General features: G+C 40.2%; 1 protein-coding gene across 4 annotated transcripts in view; it reads right to left on the bottom strand.

Annotated features, from left to right (window-relative positions):
- Positions 1 to 389: 389 nt before the first annotated feature.
- The window catches only part of LOC144507035 (tau-tubulin kinase 2-like), a 285,213-nt gene continuing 270,511 nt past the window's right edge, over positions 390 to 15,091 (bottom strand). For all 4 annotated transcript variants that reach the window (XM_078233619.1, XM_078233621.1, XM_078233620.1 and 1 more), the window contains 2 exons: positions 5,132 to 6,567; positions 390 to 4,184 (listed from right to left, as the gene is read on the bottom strand). In XM_078233619.1, coding sequence (XP_078089745.1) covers positions 3,707 to 4,184; positions 5,132 to 6,567 — 1,914 coding nt within the window. In that variant the 3' untranslated portion in view covers positions 390 to 3,706. The remainder of the gene's footprint in view (positions 4,185 to 5,131; positions 6,568 to 15,091) is intronic.

The following is a 15,091-nucleotide window of genomic DNA, read 5'->3' as shown; positions in this document are numbered from 1 at the left end:
CTGGATTCCCTCATCAGAGGCAATAGTGCCGTTACATCCATCCTACTGAATCCCTTTATTATTGGCCTCCTGAAATTTCAATTTGGGAGGTTTCAGAGTTCTGTTCAGCTATCAATTAATATTCATCAAACAGTGAACGTGAAGATCGAGAGTAGATTGAACAGCTGTGTACGATTTGTAGTAGAGATGGAGTCACAAATATTAAGTGAAGGGTATAATCACTACACCTGAAATTATCATTTTATTTATTCGCAAGATGAAATGTAAAAGGAAGGAGCTATAATAAATTAGCACTCTAAGCCAATATCTAAAAATGCTCTTCAAACTGCAGATGAAGTGGGAACAGCAGGGAAAGATTCTGTAATGTGGAATCAAATAAAAAAACAAACTATTTTTCACCAGGGTTTTTATTGGAATACACAAGACAACAAATATTTATATGTTGGCATGCTTAATGAATATTTTATTTTACTGGTTTATAAAAATAAAATACAAAATAATTTTAGAACACAACATAAAACACTGTACAAGGCTTTGATATGATACAAATCAAAGAACTTAAATAATTACAGCTTTATGTACACCCTACCTTCAAACGATGTATGCCATTTTGTTCAATGTACTCGGCGGTTGAAACGTGTCAGACCATTTCACACTCATTGCTGCTTTTGTAAATTAAGTTGACTCTGAGTAAGGGCTCCATGAAAAAACCTCTTGCCCGAATAATCAAAAGTACTATAAAAGACATTAAATCTTTCATTTCCCATCCCATTCAAAGAAAATAATTCAAAATAGCCTACTAATTCCAATTTAGGATTGGAAATATTATCGTTCGATTCAACCATAGAACAATGAATAAAATTCACTACATGGAAACACCTTGCAAACTGTTCTTTAACTTAAGAGTTTAGAAACTTGTAGTAATATGATCATAGCTAAATTGTCTGTATGTACATCTCCTCATATTACGAAGCCACGATGCTCATATGAGAGCAATGCAATCTATGTAAATGCAATCTTCTTTTGGGAAAGAGGTTTGATAGAGATGTATGGAGCCCATTTTTCATTTGATTTAAAAAAAGTTGTGCATTATGCTAGATATTCCTAAGAGTAGTTAAACAATAAGCCCAATAGAATTGAAGGAAATACATTTAGGTGCTACAAACAGTTTTTGTAAAGATCTTTTCACACCTTCAATGCAACCATTTACTAGTGTCATGGCCAACCAAATCTTTCAGTGCACACAATTTATAAGTGAGCCCACCAGGCTGGGAGAGGCCAGCAACTTGGAATCGCTCCTTCCCTTTCTTAACTGTTAACATAAAGCAAAGTTTGAAATGACTTCAGATTAACTTTTAATTAATGCATGCATAAAGTTTTACTGACCTATTTTTGAACTTATTACATTGTTACTAATTTATTATACGATTAGCAAAGATTAGAATAATACTCAGGTAATATATCAGCAGTAACATTAGTAATCTAGAGTCACTTCAATTTACAAGTTTGAAAAGTGCAGTAATTCCTCTTTCAGAAAAAGTGCATGATCTTGCACTACCCATATGAATTCAGCAGAGTTGACACAATTTCATGCCTTCTGCATAAACATCTCCAAAACTTATTTAAAGCTGCCACAGTTCCTTTTGTTGTCACTCTAGAAAAACCCTGTTTTGTGAAGTCCCTTCCACCCCCTTTGTTAAATCTAGATTCTTTTAAAAATCCCTGTTTTGAAAACAGCTATAGTGCTTTGGAACACTGCAGATTTTTTGACCGTTTTGGGGAGGAAATGTTGCATGGGTATGGGCAGGCACAGGAAACTGGTGTAGATTCACTCTTTTAAACACAGTTATTTGAGCAAAACCAAAAAACTGCAGCTTTAAAAAAAGTCCATGCTCGAGGGTTAACAGTTGTACAACTATTGAGCAATCAATAAAACAGTAGCTTGGATAACATTGTTTTTCTGTGTTTCATTTTTGCCTTTACAGTACAGTTTCAAAAAGAAAGAAAATATCCTATTTGTTCCACTTCCAACCTTGACAACTTTCACATTTACAGCCTATGAGTAACAGACTGTACACGTGTTTCGCATTTTACAGTGTTTCAGAATCATTTAATATTTAACGTTTAAATTTAGAGTGCGTGTTTCCCAAATCATGACGCTGTAAGGTTTTGCATGCCAGGAAGAAAATGTAAAGCAAATAGCATTTAGGCACGCAAAAACAATCCTACAGCCAGTAGCCAATAAAGTTTAATCCTTATGAAATCAATAAATACATACATATTACTGTACGACATGCAGTTATTGTTAGCATCTATAATACAATAATATACAAACCATAAAACAGTGCCTTAATTTATTTTTAAGCATTCAAAACAGTTGTTGAAAGGCTTAGAAATTACCCAGCATGTTACATTACAGTTGGAAAATACTAAACATATTAAATAATTTACCCACCCAAGGAAAGCTTGCAAAAAGTGATAGCTGATATTTCCATTTAACAATCAGGCTTATTTAAACCAGAGTTTCTTGCCTTGGCAGCAAAGTAATACAGAGTTAAAATACATTAACATTTTAGACAGGCACATGGCAATCAAATGCTGATCGGTAATAGTGTACACATAATGATGTGTAGAAAGTAATTTAAATCATTTATTTTGTTACTGTAGGAACCATCACTCCAAAATCAATTCTCCATTGATTTTTCTCTTCTTTTGGTGATGAATTATTTGGATAACGTCTAGTATCACAGTGGTTGCAAGGATTAGGGTTAGTAAACATTTGAAGCAGAATTTTCCTAATTTCTCCTAGAAGATGTCCACATCTATGGACTTTTGAGTGTAATGTAGCTACTGGGACTGGACAAAGTCACCATTTCATTTAAATTAAACTTTAGGAAGAATGGAAAAAATGAGGTTTATTGACCCACCCCCTCCCCCTCCCCAACACCTGCCCATTTTGTGCCTGTTTTCAAAGTACTAGCATCTTACGTCCTCTTAAGGGAATTCAGGATTTTGCCTTCTAATTCCATAGGACAATTACAATTCTATGAAAACTACCCTGCCTGTGTCAGTTGTCAGTACTATGCAACAAACATATATGCTCTGGTCCTTCAACTATTTTGAGTTCAACTACTTCCTATGAATTCTGAATCAGTTCAGTTAATTAAATTAAATTTTATTCATACCTAGACACACTGTACATTAAAAAAAACACATTTGATATTTGCATAAAAAGATGGCAAAAACATTATATTACTATTGGCAATTGAAAATGCTGAGCAGCCTTTCTTCTACTTATGAACTTTTGAGGTCTCCCTCGAGATCTAAAATGGCACAAGGACAGTCAAGTCATAAGGTTCTGGGGAATGCTGTACACACTGGAAAAGGTGGGAGTACTGGACTTGTATTTCCTACTCATGTAGCTCAAGGCAGCAGAAGCCAAAATTAAACCAGCAGCATTCTTGCACAGCATATGACCAAAAGTGTACTGTGCTATCAATCAATTTTAATTTCACTGATAGCTATCCTAATTTATACAAAGCAGCACCTGTCCAACACTTGGATTCAAAATGGCATATAAGCTACTGTACAGTAAGGGGAGACAACAACAGATTTCCTTATAGTAAAGACTAAACAACATGCAACAAGGATGTGGAGGAGGAGACAGAGAGAAAGGGAGGGGAAGAGACACTTGCACAAATTGTTACTATCTGCTGAGTTTACTGGACACTTTGCCATCTCTGCCTGAGCATTTTCCCTTTGTGGATTTGCTTTGACACAAATGGTGAGGACTACCAGGTCCCTTTAAGCTATTTTTGCCCTGTTTTCCGCAGCCATGCTCCTGCAGGAAACTTCTTCGGGAAGGTGAGGAACCAGAGTAACTGGGAGGGGAGCGGCTTCTGGCAAAATGCGGAGAAGAGCTCCTCTGATCTGTGTACGGGCGCCCACGTGAGGGGGAGGAACTGGCAGTGCGCGGCAAAGAGGTACTCCGCGGTGAAGCACTCGGGCTTCGCCGGGGGATTACTGGGCTTTTAGGTGGAGTTTTGGGGCTGCGGGGTGACTGTGGACTTTTGGATTGCGGGGAGCTCCTGGTCTTTTGGGATCCATTTTGAAGTATTTGAGCAAGATGCGTTAGTAGGTCAGAGTCAGAGCTACCACTTCCAACTACCCTGTATCGCCGCAACCTGGAAAGAAAAAGAATTGGATGATATATATTAGAAGGCAACACATGGAGCACATTTTAGTGCTCCAGATATACCTACAAATTCACTGCATAGCTGATTGTGGACTCAAGGTCACTGATATGATTTGGGTACTGCACACCAATGTCATCTGAGTTGATAGTACTCTTGCCGACTCCAGAGATTTAAGCACATAACCCATGGTGACACTCCAGTTCAGTACTGAGGGTCCGAGGTGCCACCTTTAAGATGAATCATTAGACCAAGGACCCATCTTCCCTGAGGTGAGGGGGGGCTTCTCGGCTTTTTGCTCTGCTATGATTGAAATGTGGTCAATAGGGCATTCTCATCGGTCTGTTTGTCTAATTGTTATTCATCTCCCAAACAACATCAATAAAAACTGAATAAGTGGCCATCACAATATTGCAGTTTGTGGTAGCTTGCTGTGTGCAAATTGGCTGCCCTGTGTCACACATTACGACAATGACCATTCATGGGCTGTAAAATGTTTTGGGGCATCTGAGGGTCATGAAAATCCACGACATAAATGCAAGTCAGTCTTTCTTTATAATAAATGCCAAATTTTTCACCTGTATTTGCAGGAAATTATAAGGAAAGTGCAGGATAATGTGACTAATCAAGAATGCAAATATAAACTGTTCATTCTTAGGTATTTGGTAAGTTGGAGTTTGTTTGGTAGTTTAGGTTCTAATTTCACAAATCAGCTAAAGACACTAATAGCCATGTTTATGTTCATTTGTGTGTAACTGCTACTCTCATGTGCATATGCAGCAGGATGCACAGAAGTGACTAGAAAACAAACTGAAGTCATTAACTTCCATCACATCACATAATAGAAGGGCTTGGTGCAAGGTTACCAGTTTGACAAATGTGTTTCATTTTTTAACATAAAAGTTGAAATGGAATTAATTGGGCAAGTGGGAACTTACCGGACTTCCACACTGTGTCTAGTTGGTGGTTTTCCTGGAGGTGGTCTTGGGACAAACTGGGATGTTGTTGAAGTGGGGACTTGTTCAGTACTGGTCAATGAAACTGGTCTTGGGATTTTGCTCCTCCGCGATTGAAGACTAGTTAGAGAGTCCTCATCAGTCTGCTTGCCTGATTGCTGTTCCATTCCAACTTTCACTGGAGGCCCAGAACGAGTTCCATCATCTGACAAAGTCATTGATGGAACAGACACCTTCTCCTCCAAGGACTCTCCGGAAGCTGATGATATATCACCCAGAAGAGGTGTTCTGAGGGTATGTTGTCTCTTTTCAACTAACTGTCTTGTCAGGTCTACTTGATGAGCCTTCTTTTGGAGCAATTTCTCTTTAGCTGAGACAGGAACTGATGACTCAGTAACTACTTCCACATCTGATGCAAGGATTGGGATGCGACTTTGCCGGAGAGAAGATGGTTTGGCTTCAGTTTTCTTGGAATGCAGTGAATTGTCACCGACTGTCAAGATGTGAAGCAGATCTCCATTTCTGAACTCACTTAGTTCTGAAAGATTGCTCTGTTGTTCCTGAATTTTTTTCTGCATAATCTCAGAAATATAACCCTTTTCAGACCCATCGTTTCCAACACTATTCACGTGGTCTTCTTGCTCAGATACAACAGTGTGAAGCAACTCCTTTACACATTCATACGAAATGTGTGAAGACTGTAACTCACCCGCCTCGTCTTCAATATACTTACAAAAGCCATTTTCTTCTCCATCACACAGTTTCTCTTTTAGTCCATCCATTACAAGCTTTGTATACTCCATTGTAGGTAAAACATCATCTTCTCTATAGGAAAGCACTTCACCAGTTGCCACTGAGCTAGTTATAATATTAGTCAAGTGAGGACAAGGAGATTTACTTTTTTCCTCTTTTGGCACAGAAGACAAGGTACCTGGTTGGGCTGGTGGAGTGTATTCATTTCCCATATGTAGTTGCTCACCCATAGGTTCACTTTCACATGAAGGGCACGGTCCTTCATCAGGTTGACTTCCTACATCCCCAGAAATCACATGGCCTTCTTCATGTTTATCGACTTCTCGAGCTGAACTAAGAGAGTTATCTTTGTCTTGGTCGGACTTGACACTAGATTTTGTAATGGCTTCACCATTATGGTTACTGATTTCTATTGTACCAGCCACAATGGTCTCTCTCTCTTGTGTTGTCCCTTTGTCTAATTCCAACTTAAGGTCAGTTCTGGAAGTACCATTACACATTGTGTCGTGCTGTATCGGAGCTGGCATCTCTTGTGGAGATGAAGATTTTTGTATTTGATTAGTAGCATTTTCTACTCCATGCTGATTAGTCTCGCCCTGCTCATCATGCTGTATAATCACAGAGGCAGTGAGAGTTTGTGCTACTGCAGACTTGGGCGCGGTTATCTTAAAAACAAAATGAAGATCATGAAAATTTGAAGCAAATTTTTACATACAGCTACGTTTTACATGAATTCCATTCAGAATAATTAATTTTAAATGTTTCTACTCGACCAAGAATTGTACTGAAAGATTGTTATGAAGAACCTGTACACAACCATAAAGATTTGAGTTCAATCAGGGCATGTAGGCTGACTCTCATACTCCCCATATGATTCTCAGACTTACTGTCTGAATGCCATGAAAAAACTTAGATAATGTTTTGATCAGTGGCTTCACTTTACAAACTGGTCTGGCCAGGAAGATTGTGAGGGGAAAATTTTCGGGAAGAGCCCAGGAAGGAAGGATTTCCTGAATGTTTGGCTGTATTTAAAAAAAAAACAGATTTCCTGTTCAACAGACTGGCAGGTTTTGGGGAGAAAGAATAAAATGCAAACATTATCTAGGGTGGGAAACAGGAGATGGAATGGGCTGGGATGGGAAAGTGGAGTTACGGGCAAACAAAAAGAGTTTGGGGGGGGTGAAATCATCGATAGCCAGGGAAGAGATTGTTGGACTCTGATCATCATGTTGAGCCAACCTTGTCGAACCTGAGAGAAATGCTTCTGTGCCTCCAGGCGGCCCATAAGCAGCTCAAGAAAGACAATTACTTCAAGGTCCTGCCCTTCTTCAATTCTTTTACCTGCTCGGATGCCCAAAGCCCAGGAATCTCAGCCCTCATCAGTTAAAAATAAAAATACAGTGAAAATGGAAGCATGCTTCTTCTTTAAATGTTTCAGTGACTCACCAATCATCCTGCTTTAACAGAGGTTTGAGAATCTAATCTAAAAACTTTTAACTTCCCAGTCAACTCAAACCCACCCATCCTCATTGGTTAAAAGCCTTCCACAAAGGTTCAGTAAAGCATCGAGGAAAGAAAGGAGCTGACGGCCTGGGGAATGGTAGAGGAGATTGTACTGACACAAGGTGCCTACATAGAGACCAAAGAGGTCTAACAACTGTCTGGGCTTTGTGCCATCTTTTTTTCTGACAAATACTTTTCCTATTCATATCTAATTTATTTAACCTTTATTTAGCTCGCTAAGTCAATTGAGAACTAATTACCATTGACAATAACAAACATGGCATTTGAAATTGCAATTTGAGGGACAATAATTAAAACAATCGTAGATTGTAGAATTTTTCTTTAAATGCTATGAGAAGTCAGGGATGCTGAAAAAATGCTAGTTACATTTACCAAGCACTCAGAAACTTCTATTTTTAAACCATCCATGTTAAAAATGATATAAAATTCCCAATATCAAATATAAAATATAATTCCCAACAAGGATGAGGATCCAGCTGGGATCGCTATCATTTCAAGATTTATTGGGAACACAATATGCTACCCTCACTATCGATATCTACTGGATCTCTTAGGAACTTGTCCCAACTTTTATAAGGAAAACATTAATCAGCAACATCTATGAATGTAGAAACCAGGATTGCTGGCTATCTGTGTAATTGCAAGTTAGATAAAGCCTGGTTCCATTTCAATGTGACCAAAGTGTAAGCAATGTATTTTCTACACAATGCATTTCTTTGTACATCAGTGTTAATGGATTTGATTTTATAATTTGCACAGTAAAACAAGTTTAAAGTTGAATATTTTCCACCCCTTTGCCTGATGCAAAGAGATTGATCATTAACTTTTTATTGCCAGATTATGGGGTGGAATTTTCCCATCTCGCCCGCCACAGGAATCGTAGCAGGCAAGACAGGACCATTCAAAGGTTCGTTTATCTCGGACAGGCATTTCCAGTCTTGGCACGAGCGTGGTCATAAAATCCCGCTCATGATGTCATACTGCATCGCGTGACTGAAACTATATAGAGAGCTCAGAGTTATCAATGGTTTTGCACCCAGTTACTGAACAATAATGCTCTGCACATCTTGTGGCAATTACTTGGAGTTGGTAATTCACAACTTACTGCAAGTTTTTTCCTGTAAAATATGGAGAACCAGAGCAATCTTGCTAATAAAAAGTCAGTGTTGTGATACAAAAGGACATATTAAAGTCATAAAATCACATTTATTGATAATTTGCAGCTGTTAGAGGCATAGAAACTAGAAGCAGGAATAGGCCATTCGGCTCTTCAAGCCTGTACCACCGTTCATTTCGATCGTGGCTGATCATCAAATTCAATATCCAAATCCCCTCTTCCCCCATATCCCTTGATCCCTTTAGCCCCAAGAGTTATATCTAGCTTCTCCATAGAAGAATCATAGATTCCCTACAGTACAGCTGGAGGCCTTTTGGCCCATAGAGTCTGTATGACCACAATCCCACCCAGGCCCTATTCCCATAACCCCACACATTTACTCTGCTAATCTCCCTGACATTAAGGTCAACTTAGCATGGCCAATCAACCTAACCCACATATCTTTGGACTGTGGGAGGAAACTGAAGCACCCAGAGGAAACCCACGCAGGTAGGGGGAGAAAATACAAACTCCACACAGACAGTGACCCGAGGCCGGAATTGAACCTGGGTTCCTGATGCTATGAGGCAGCAGTGCTAACCACTGTGCCACCGTGCCTCCCTAAAATCAGACATTTCTTCTTGAAATCAGACAACATTTTGGCTTCAACTACATTTTGAGGTAGTGAATTCCACACATTCAACACCCTCTGGGTGAAGAAATTGCTCCTCACCTCAGTTCTAAGATCCTTATCCTCAAACTATGATTCCTAGTTCTGGACTCCTCCACCATTGGGAACATTCTTTCTGAATCTACCCTGTCTAACCCTGTTAGAATTTTATAAGTTTCTATAAGATCCCCTCTCACTCTTCTAATCTCCAGTGAATATAATCCTAACTGATTTAATCTTTCTTCATATGACAGACCTGCCATCTCAGGAATCAGCCTGGTAAGTATACGCTGTACTCCCTCTATTGCAAGGACATCCTTCCTCAGATAAGGACACCAAAACTGCACACAATACTCTAGACGTGGCTTCAACAACACCCTATACAATTGCAGCAAAACATCCCTATCCCAATGCTCAATTCTTCTCACTATGAAGGCCAACGTATAATTTGCCTTCTTTACTGCCTACTGTACCTACATGCTTACTTTCAGCGACTAATGCACGAGGACACCAAGGTCTTGTTGAGTATCCACCTCACTCAATTTAGACCCATTTAAGTAATAAACTGTCTTCCTATTATTGCTACCAAAGTGGACAACCTCACATTTATCCACATTATACTGCATCTGCCATGCAGATGCCCACACATTCAGCCTGTCCAAATCACACTGAAGCATCTCTGCATCCTCCTCACAGCTCTCCCTCCCACCCAACTTTGTATCATCTGTAAATTTGGAGATAATACATTCAGTTCCCTCTTCCAATTCATTAATATATAATGTGAACAGTTGGGGTCCCAGCACAGATCCCTGCGGAACCCCACTAGTCACTGACTGCCAATCAGAACAAGACCCACTTATGCCAACTCTTTGCTTCCTATCTGCTAACCGGCTTTCTATCCATTTCAAGATATTACCTGCAATCCCATGTGCTTTAACTTTTCACTGTAGTCTGTTATGTGAGACTTTGTCCAAAGCTTTCTGAAAGTCTAAATAAACCACATCCATTGGTTCTCCTCGGTCAACTCTAAGAGTTACATCCTCAAAGAATTCCAATAGATTCGTCAAGTATGATTTCCCTTCTTAAATCCATGCTGGCTTTGTCTCATTATATCACTGCCTTCCAAATGTCGCGTTATGAAATCCTTGATAATAGACTCTAGCACCTTCTCCAGTACCGACTTGTCTATTGTTCCCCGTTTTCTTTCCACCTCCCTTTTTGAATAACAGGCTTATGTTAGCTACCCTCCAATCTGTAGGAACTATTCCAGAGTCTAAAGAATTTTGGAAAATAACCACCAATGGATCTACTATTTCCAGGGACACTTCCTTAAGCATTCTGGGATAAAGATTACCAAGACGTGGAGATTTACCCCAAAACCATTTCTCTTCTAATGCTGATTTCCTTCAGCTCCTCACTAAAACAAGTTTCTCTAATCACTTCTGGTACATTATTCATGTCTCCCTTTATGAAGGCTGAAGCAAAGTACAAATTTAATTCCTAAGCCATTTCTTTATTCCCCATTATGAATTCCCCCGTTTCTGACTGTAAGGGGCCTACATTTGTTTTTGTCAAACTTGTTCCCTTTACATATCTATAGATTTTATAGTCAATTTTTATGTTCCCCGCTGGCTTGCTTTCATCTCTATTTTTCCTTTCTTAATTAATCCCTTGGTCCTCCTTTGCTGAATTTTAAACTGCTCCCAATCCTCAGGCCTATTGCTTTTTCTTGCCAATCTGTATGCTTCTTTCTTTAATCCAAAGCTATCTATCTCGAATTTCCCTTGCAAGCCATGGTTTAGCCACAATTTCCTTACCACTCTTGCGCCAAGCAGGAATAAACAACTTCTGGCTTCACCTATTTGTTCTTTAAATGCCTACCATTGCCTATCCACTGTCTTTCCTTTCAATAATCTTTCCCACTCCATCATGGCCAATTCATGGCTCATACCATCATAGTTACCTTTATTGAGATTCAGGACCCTCAGAATCAACTATGTCACTATCCACCTTGACAAAGAATTCGACCATATTATGGTCACATAGCCCTCAATGTTTAGTTCTCATCCTTGCTGACCTAGGAGCCATGTATTGATGTAATCTTGCATCTCATCACTTCATAGTTCAAAATGTCGGATGCTGCCTTTCACATTTGTTATTCATTTGTGGGCACTGGGTGTTGCTGGCAGGCAAACATCCCTAGTTGCCCTCTCTTTCCCAAGATGTTGCTTAAAAACCTACCTGTTTGGTCAAATGATTAATCACCTGTCCTGGAGCTTGGTCAATTTTTGTTTTTTTAAGCTCCTGTGAAGTGCTTTGGGACATTATACAAGTGCATATTTCTGTTACAGCTTCTACTCAATTTTACATAGGTATCAAGGTGCAAGATGGTGCTCATTGTCAATACAGAAGCTATATGTTCACATTTGAAATATTGAATTTGTGATCACTCAAGTCCACTTGGCATGGAGTTTTGTCATGGGCCTTAGCCAGACTAGGAGTGCTCTGTAGTCATGAGGTGATCCACCTCAAGTAGGTGGAAAACTAACTTTTCCATTGTCACACCTCTCATGTTGTGATCAGAGAGTAGCTGTGATCAAAATTACTGGCCGCCTCCTTTGTATCAAGGAGGTTGCAGAACAGTGAAAGACGCCTGTGGCAAAAAAAAGAGAAAGGAAAACTAAATATGGCAAATGGGCTTTTAAAAAGGAAATATGATGGCTATTTACAGCAGGAAAGTAAAGTCAACAATTAAAATTTGCCATTAGTTTGCACTGCCAACTCCAGAGCAGTTTCACTTCTCTCTACCACAAGATGGCAATCAGCTTCTTAGTTATGCCTCTTAGTCTCTATCTTAATATAATAATCCGGACAGTTAGCCATTTCAAATGCATCATTTAATGCTAAAGGCCCAAAAGCACAGTTGCATTTCTCTCAAGAGCTTTCACTATGTTCAGCTGGTTGGAGTGATTTCTTACTGACATATCTTCTATATGGTCACAGTTAGAAAAAGTGATTCTAAAAGAGTAATTGAAATAGAAAAGATCTGGTAGACTATATGGGCCCCTGGTGTGATCCTGGAGGCGGACTAAATTGGCTGATCTCAGAGGGGCAAGAATCAGCCTCAGCTCCCATGAGATGAAGGGGCGGAGATCATTAGGGGAATAACTCGCCTAGGTTCCCATTCCAATTTTTTGTTTGTCCTTGTGGATTAAAAACATTGCTTTCATCAGGCCGAACAGCTCTAGGTGAAAGAACAACAAAGAACAAAGAAAATTACAGCACAGGAACAGGCCCTTCGGCTCTCCAAGCCTGCATCGACCATGCTGCCCGACTTAACTAAAACCCCCTACCCTTCCGGGGACCATATCCCTCTATTCCCATCCTATTCATGTATTTGTCCAGATGCCCTTAAAAGTCACTATCGTATCCGCTTTCACTACCTCCCCCGGCAACGAGTTCCAGGCACCCACTACTCTGTGTAAAAAATCTGCCTCGTACATCTCCTTTAAACCTTGCCCCTCGCACCTTAAATCTGTGCCCCCCAGTAATTGACTCCTCCACCCTGGGAAAAAGCTTCTGACTATCCACTCTGTCCATGCCTCTCAATCTTGTAGACTTCTATCAGGTCGCCCCTCAATCTCCGTCGTTCCAATGAGAACAAATCAAGTTTCTCCAACCTCTCCTCATAGATAATGCCCTCCATACCAGGCAACATCCTGGTAAATCTTTTCTGTACCCTCTCCAAAGCTTCCACATCCTTCTGGTAGTGTGGCGACCAGAATTGATTACTATATTCCACGGGCTAACTAAAGTTCTATAAAGCTGCAACATGACTTGCCAATTTTTAAACTCAATGCCCCGGCCAATGAAGGCAAGCATGCCGTATGTCTTCTTGACTACCTTGTCCACCTGTATTGCCACTTTCAGTGACCTGTGTACCTGTACACCCAGATCCCTTTGCCTATCAATACTCTTAAGGGTTCTGCCATTTGCTGTATATTTCCTATCTGTATTAGACCTTCCAAAATGCATTATCTCACATTTGTCCGGATTAATCTCCATCTACCATCTTTCCGCCCAAGTCTCCAACTGATCTATATCGTGCTGTGCCCTCTGATGGTCCTCATCGCTATCCACAAATCCACCAACCTTTGTGCCGTCCGCAAACTTACTCATCAAACCAGTTACATTTTCCTCCAAATCATTTAAATATATTACAAACAGCAAAGGTCCCAGCACTGATCCCTGAGTACTGCCACTTGATGTGGAGATGCCGGCGTTGGACTGGGGTGAACACAGTAAGAAGTCTCACAACACCAGGTTAAAGTCCAACAGGTTTATTTGGTAGCAAATACCATAAGCTTTCGGAGCGCCGCTCCTTCGTCAGATTGAGTGGAAATGTGCTCTCAAACAGTGCACAGAGACACAAAATCAAGTTACAGAATACTGATTAGAATGCGAATCCCTACAACCAGCCAGGTCTTAAAGGTACAGACAATGTGGGTGGAGGGAGCATTAAACACAGGTTAAAGAGATGTGTATTGTCTCCCAAGGCGGCCTTCACGACACACGACAGCGCAGAGTCGCTGAGCAGAAACTGATAGCCAAGTTCCGCACACATGAGGACGGCCTAAACCGGGATGTTGGATTTATGTCACATTATCAGTAACCCCCACAGCTTGCCTCCTGGAGTTGCAGAATCTCACTAGCTGTTTTGTCTGGAGACAATACACATCTCTTTAACCTGTGTCTAATGCTCCCTCCACCCACATTGTCTGTACCTTTAAGACCTGGCTGGCTGTAGGGATTTGCATTCTAATCAGTATTCTGTAACTTGATTTTGTGTCTCTGTGCGCTGTTTGAGAACACATTTCCACTCCATCTGACGAAGGAGCAGCGCTCCGAAAGCTTATGGTATTTGCTACCAAATAAACCTGTTGGACTTTAACCTGGTGTTGTGAGACTTCTTACTGTGACGCCACTTGTCACAGCTCTCCGTTCAGAAACGCACTCTTCCACTGCTACTCTCTGTCTTCTTTGACTGAGCCAGTTTTGTATCCACCTTACCAGCTCACCTCTGATCCCATGCGACTTCAACTCGAAGAGTTTCTCACAAGATACTGACCGATGGGAAAGGACACACAAGATGGAACAGAAAAATAATCTAAAAAAAAGTTGCACTTATATAGTGCCTTTCACAACTTGGAACATTGCTAATTACTTTACAGCCAATTAAGTACTTCTGAAGAATAAGCATTGATGTAATTTAGCAGCCAATTTGCACATAGCAGGATCCCGCATACAGCAATGAGATAGAACAAACTAATATATTTTAACGATGTTAGGCGAGGGATAAATATTAGCTAGGACAGAGGAAATCTCCTCTGCTCTTTGAAATAAAGCTGTTGGATCTCTTACATTAGTCCAAGAGGGTAGACAGGGCCTCAATTTAATATATAATCTGAGAAGTGGAGCATTCTCTCAGTAGTGCACTGAAGTGTCAGTCAAGGATTTTGTGACCCAGTCTCTAAATGGGATGCAAACCCAAAACTTTATAATTCTAAAGCAAATGTGTTACCACTGAGCTATAGCCGAGATTTCCACCGCCACCTCAAAAGCCAGCAGATCATTCTGCAGTGTAAATTTAAAAATCTTGCATTTACACAGCGGCTTTCATGAATTCAAGACATTCCCAAGCGCTTTACAGCTAACAAAGTACTTTGCAGTGACTTCACTAATGCAACGTATAAAATATTGCAGCCAATTTGCACAACAAGCTCTTGCAAACAACAACGTGATACTGACCAGAAATCAATGATGCAGATTGAGGGATAAATATTAGTCCACAACATTGGGGAGAATTCCCCCTCTGCTTTTCAAAATAACATAATGGAAT

The sequence above is a fragment of the Mustelus asterias genome, chromosome 18 (assembly GCF_964213995.1).
Source record: "Mustelus asterias chromosome 18, sMusAst1.hap1.1, whole genome shotgun sequence".
Taxonomy (NCBI): Eukaryota; Metazoa; Chordata; class Chondrichthyes; order Carcharhiniformes; family Triakidae; genus Mustelus; species Mustelus asterias.
This window is presented reverse-complemented; position numbering and strand designations above follow the sequence as displayed.